This window comes from Megalops cyprinoides, chromosome 23, assembly GCF_013368585.1.
Source record: "Megalops cyprinoides isolate fMegCyp1 chromosome 23, fMegCyp1.pri, whole genome shotgun sequence".
NCBI classification, from domain to species: Eukaryota; Metazoa; Chordata; class Actinopteri; order Elopiformes; family Megalopidae; genus Megalops; species Megalops cyprinoides.
Genome location: NC_050605.1, coordinates 18,353,519 through 18,358,578, shown reverse-complemented (window position 1 = coordinate 18,358,578; position 5,060 = coordinate 18,353,519). Strand labels below are relative to the sequence as shown.

The 5,060-nt window shown below is 40.5% G+C and overlaps 1 protein-coding gene across 1 annotated transcript; it reads right to left on the bottom strand.

The window, feature by feature from the left end:
* Positions 1–975: 975 nt before the first annotated feature.
* LOC118770538 (microsomal glutathione S-transferase 1-like) lies at positions 976–4,640 on the bottom strand. The gene is made up of 4 exons (XM_036518277.1): positions 4,579–4,640; positions 3,156–3,302; positions 2,477–2,571; positions 976–1,861 (listed from the first exon to the last, which is right to left on the bottom strand). The coding sequence occupies exons 2-4, from the start codon at positions 3,279–3,281 to the stop codon at positions 1,615–1,617; spliced, it is 468 nt and encodes a 155-aa protein (XP_036374170.1). The 5' UTR covers positions 3,282–3,302; positions 4,579–4,640; the 3' UTR covers positions 976–1,614.
* Between the last annotated feature and the right edge of the window lie 420 nt (positions 4,641–5,060).

Here is a 5,060-nt window from a genome sequence, read left to right as displayed (position 1 = left end):
ATTAAAGTACCTGATTGCATTTAATAACAGTCCTCATCTGAGAACCTTCTGTACTACATCCAGTTCTGAAATAACTGTTGACTTTTGTTACATTTAAGAATTTTTAAATTAAGCTGACTGATTTAATACTTCTGCCCCATATGCTCTTTGTTTAAATGTACAATGCATCTGTTTTCAAAATCACAACACAGATCACAAATGTGCCTTTGAAACCATCCAAGGGACATACAACTGATGAGTCCTGTTGGGTGAGAACAGTTCATGACTATGGTATAATTAGTAAGCAGATATACAGTAAATGGCTGTCTTTATGTTGTAGATCTTCCGTGTAAAGGGTGACATTTTAGCACGGTGGTAAGGCAAAGGGCTTGTAACTGAAAGGTTTCTGGTTCAATTCCCTGCTAGAGCATTTCTGCTGTACCCTTGGGCAAGGTACTTTACCCAGAACTGCCTCAGTAAATATCCCATTGTATAAATGGATAACACGAAAATTGTAACTTATATAAGTTGCTTTGGATAAGAGCGTCTTCTAAATGACTGTAATGTAATGTATGATAGACTGTATATATGAAGCTACAAGAAATGATCTGGGCATCATTATCCATTTGCATTGACTTCCTCTGCCATTGTTACACAGTTATATTGCTTGTGGCTGATGTTGTGGCATTTCTCAAAATTGAGAAAAATCTCAAAATCTTTCTTTTGTTTCACTGTTCCAAAGAAATGCTAAAATGAATCAGGTCATGGAAGGTGAGTGATGTATTTGGATGGTGATGAAACATGCCAATTACATGAATTTACTTGCTGTTCACTGTATTCTTAGCAGAAAAAAAATGTGTTAAGGGGTTTTACCTCTCTGCAGTAGCTCCCAATCCCAGTGCAGGAAACTCACCATGAATGCTCATTTTGCTCCTGCTAGGCTCAGGTAGTTTGCTCTTATTGAACTGTTAACTGAATATTAATCTATATTTCACATCTTTGGCTGTTATCTGGACCCAGAAAACACCTGAGTATTCCCCTCACTGACAGACCCTGAAATAGTACTCTTAGCCGTGCGAGTATTTTGCAGAATGGCGTCAATTACATAAACCTGGATTATTTGTGACTTGACTGTCTTTAAAAGTATGTCTCTGTAGACTTGACTCTCAGAAGTCACTGTATGGTTACCTTTTAAAGGTAGAATAAAAAAAGCTAAATCTAGAAAAGTAACGGTTTTGGATAAAGGGACTATTTTCCTGTAATTGCTGGGGTGAGTATTGAGGTTTTCTGTGTAATGAGAGAGAGAAACTTGTGCTGCTATCTATCCCCTTGCAGTGGCAACCATATGCTAATAATATTGATATGTGAGGAGACCTGTATGGCTCAGGTCTAATAGTTGGAGGAGTTGGAGGTCTTGTCTAGTGGTCTCTAGGCATTTTGGAAAAATGGGACATGGGACTTCAGATGCACATACTTCCTTTAACAGCATAACCTTTGTTATGAAATTAATAAATTTAATTCCATTTCAGGCTGCCCATATTCATTTAAAATCATTTTAATCCCTTTTCTCCATAAAAAAGTGGTTCAATTCAGTGGCTGGAATGCTATGTGTGTGGCACTGTGTAATGGCGCCCTCTAAAGGTAGAGTGCTGTACTGAGGACTCGGTATGCCATAGAGAGGTTGCTGCCCATGCCAACCAAAAAGGCCAGGGCTCTGCAGGGCTGGGGCAGCGGGGTCAGGTAGGCCACGGAGTGGAAGAATCTCGAGCCCACGAAGACCCGGAAGTGCAGCAGCGCAGTGTAGAGGTCCGGTCCGGTCAGGGCGTAGAGGAGGCCAATCAGCACAAAGGGGACGACATTCTCCAGGTCATTCTGATGGCATCTGTGGACACAGTTCGGTGACGGCAGTGTCACTTTATGATGTGTTTCAGTTATGGGGAAGGAGGGGAACAGTGCACTAATGTAAGCACTGTCCATGAGAGGGGAATCTGTAACACACATAAGACACACAGAATGTGTGGAATACTTAATGTCCACATGAAATAATTCTAAATGCTACAACAACCCAGGACTGCCCTGAAAAAACAGAGACAACCCATAGGTTTGTTCCACTGCTTTGATTAAATGAATACGTACAGCATTTCGACCTTCTTCTGGCTACTAGACTACTAATTGTTGATTCTGACATAACCATTAGCTCCCACTTGTGCTCACATACTGTACGGGTCAATGTATTATGTTTGTAGTCACCATCGATAATGGTGTCTCTTCAGCTAAATGGCCTAATCATCATCATCATCACCATCATCACAACCATTATCATCACAAAGCTTACAATTCAGTTATTGTAAAGGGCACATAAAGTTCCAATCATCCACAGACTTCATGGAATAATTTTTTTCCCACTACCACGCTGTTCCAGGACATGGCTAAATAGATAAAGTCTGCTGTGAACAGCAGATCGAGCCCTCTCAGAGGAATGACCTGTGACCCGTACCTTCTCACTCGTTCCACATCTGCATCTACGCGAACCAGCTTCTTTTTGTCCTCTTCACCCCTCACCAATGCAGTGTCCTCAAGGTTAGCAAAAACCTTCAGGCGATTTGAGAAATGAGGGGGCAGTTAATTAACTATATAAAAATATTCAGATTTACTATGGACTCTATATTTAGAACAACTAGCTAGAAATACTGCTCTTCATAATTCTTGTGAATACAAACTGCCAAAATGTTATGAGGCGTGATGTTAAGATACTGTAAGCACATTACGAACTCAATAACAGAAGCTTTGCAAACATTTTAAGGATATGGTGAAGGAGTAGCAATTAGGGAACCTCGTTTGTACCCAGGAGGTTGCAAGCTTGAGTCCAGGATTGAATATTGCTGCTGTGCCCTTGTACATTAAGCTGAATTGCTCCAGTGTACAGTATAAATGGATAATACATAACATGCAAGTCACCCTGGATACAGTTATTATAAATAACTACTCTGAGTCTGAGTTTATAATGTGTCTTGGCTGTGTGTTTAACAGAAAAAGGTTGATGTAGAAGAGCAACAGTCAAAGTAAGGAAGAAAGCACATTAAATAGTAGTTTATAATGTTACTGTTCAATGCACCTACACTATACTGTTCCTTTTTACACTGCACTGTGTATTTCTACTATATACCATACTGTACCTTCCTTGTCAAGCGGAAGTATGAGGTCATGAAAGACATGAGCATCATCTTGAGTATGACGATGGTAGCGTAGGTGGAGAAGGCCAGGAACACCTCGCTGTCAATCATGTGCACCACTTCGGCCATCTCTCGGCTGCTTTTTTCAGACTGGGAAGCAGAGCGGTACAGAGGTGAGTGAGGCCAGCACTGCACTCGGCAAAGGGCGTGACGTGCTATCACTACCAACCAGAGCTCGTGCCCCTGTCTAACCCTGCGGAACACCGGTACACTAAGTGTGCAAACACCTGGCCAGTGTTCAACTTTCTGCGGAGCTGCTGGTGTGAAGTCCAGATCTGGTTTAATGATACTCTCCGCTACTTCTCTCCCACTGCTTCTCCAACTTTTGTTCCCATCAGCATTACTGCACAACATTTGGCCTGCTGAACTCACATTAAACACAGAAATTTGTTCTTTATTAAACTTGCTGTTATCATTTCTTTACCGATTGATAAAAAAAACACCTTGAATACATGGAAGGGTGCATGTCCATGTAAAGGTTTCACACAATATCACTCTATGAATCATGTAATGGATGTGACACCATTTCCTGGATGAAGGCAGTATTTCAAAACTGCTGAGAGAGGAGACTTGGGGAGTGCGGTTTGGCTAAGAAAAAGTCCTCAAGAACGCAATGGCAGACCCCCTCTTGTGAAGCGTCACTGGCTGAGAAATAAAATGCCACGACACTGAACGAAGGCACACCCCACGCTACCAACGTAGCGGGCAAGAACAATTTATTGCATGTGTGGTATATCAAGCTCACGCAGATCAACCCATTTTGTTCTTTGAGTTAGTACGTTTATCATCACATTTAGTGTATTCACATAAATCGTGCGTGTAGTGCTTTTTTCACAGTCGGTAAATGCAGCCATTTCACAGCTATGAAAAAATGGGAGGAGGATAGCCCCAGGTGCACTCGATCATTTTCGGCTGGCTGAATTATCAGCTGTAATAACGAGGACTGTATTATAATTAACGATCCGCAACGGACATGCCACGAAATAAACTAGCAAACGTGGTTTTTGTGCCTACATACTAAAACATTTGTAAACATCTGAATTATCATTCAAAAACAACACAGCGAGTTTTCATTATATATATATATACACACACACACCACACACACACACCGGTTCTTTCTTACTTCTTTGAGTACACGAATGTAAGTTCTTCGTTGACGGCTCAAATAAAGAAGGCTCTGAAAAGTGTGGAGCATGCACAAAGGGAAAGACCAGTATCTTTCCTTTAAAAATCCGTAGATACGTTAGCTCTAATTGAAACTTTATGAGCACCGTCGGGAATATAAATCACTGTAAACATGTAGCAACAACTGAACAGTGGTGAAAAAAAATAATGATAAAGAAAAACTTAAACAGTTCCCTACCTTTCTAGCCGTTTTGCTCGCGGGTAAACTGGTTTCAGCAAACTTGTGCAAACTTGTGCAAAGGGGGCGTGTACCCTAGGAATTTGAGCTTGAATTGTGGGGTATTTGGGTCACGATGATCTATTATTACGCAATTGACTGCCCCTTTCTGTCTGTTTCGGCACGTGAAAACTGGTAAAAATCTAAAATGAAATCTCACGGTGCTGTTTTTGAATGATAATACACATGTTTACAAAGTCGTTTAGAAAAGATGTTGTTCCGTGATTAGGTCATAAAAGTGAATTTTTAAAGCATTATTGCACAGTATAATCTAAAGCTGACAGTGAATGTCAGAAAGAACAAAGTATAACCATTAAATACCCTTGCCATACCTAATATAGTACATGCAAATTTAAAATAAAAATACATTTGGTAGCTAGACTGGTTACAAAAAATGTGTTTGTCAGACGTCTTCATTGCCAATGTTCTGTTTAATTTTGCAT

Coding starts and splice junctions, on each gene's coding strand:
- LOC118770538 (XM_036518277.1), bottom strand. CDS start 3,281: ATGGCCGAAGTGGTGCACATGATTGACAGCGAGGTGTTCCTGGCCTTC. Junction 2,572..3,155: donor ACTTCCGCTTGACAAGGAAG/GTACAGTATGGT, acceptor AATCGCCTGAAG/GTTTTTGCTAACCTTGAGGA. Junction 1,862..2,476: donor GATGTGGAACGAGTGAGAAG/GTACGGGTCACA, acceptor CTGTGTCCACAG/ATGCCATCAGAATGACCTGG.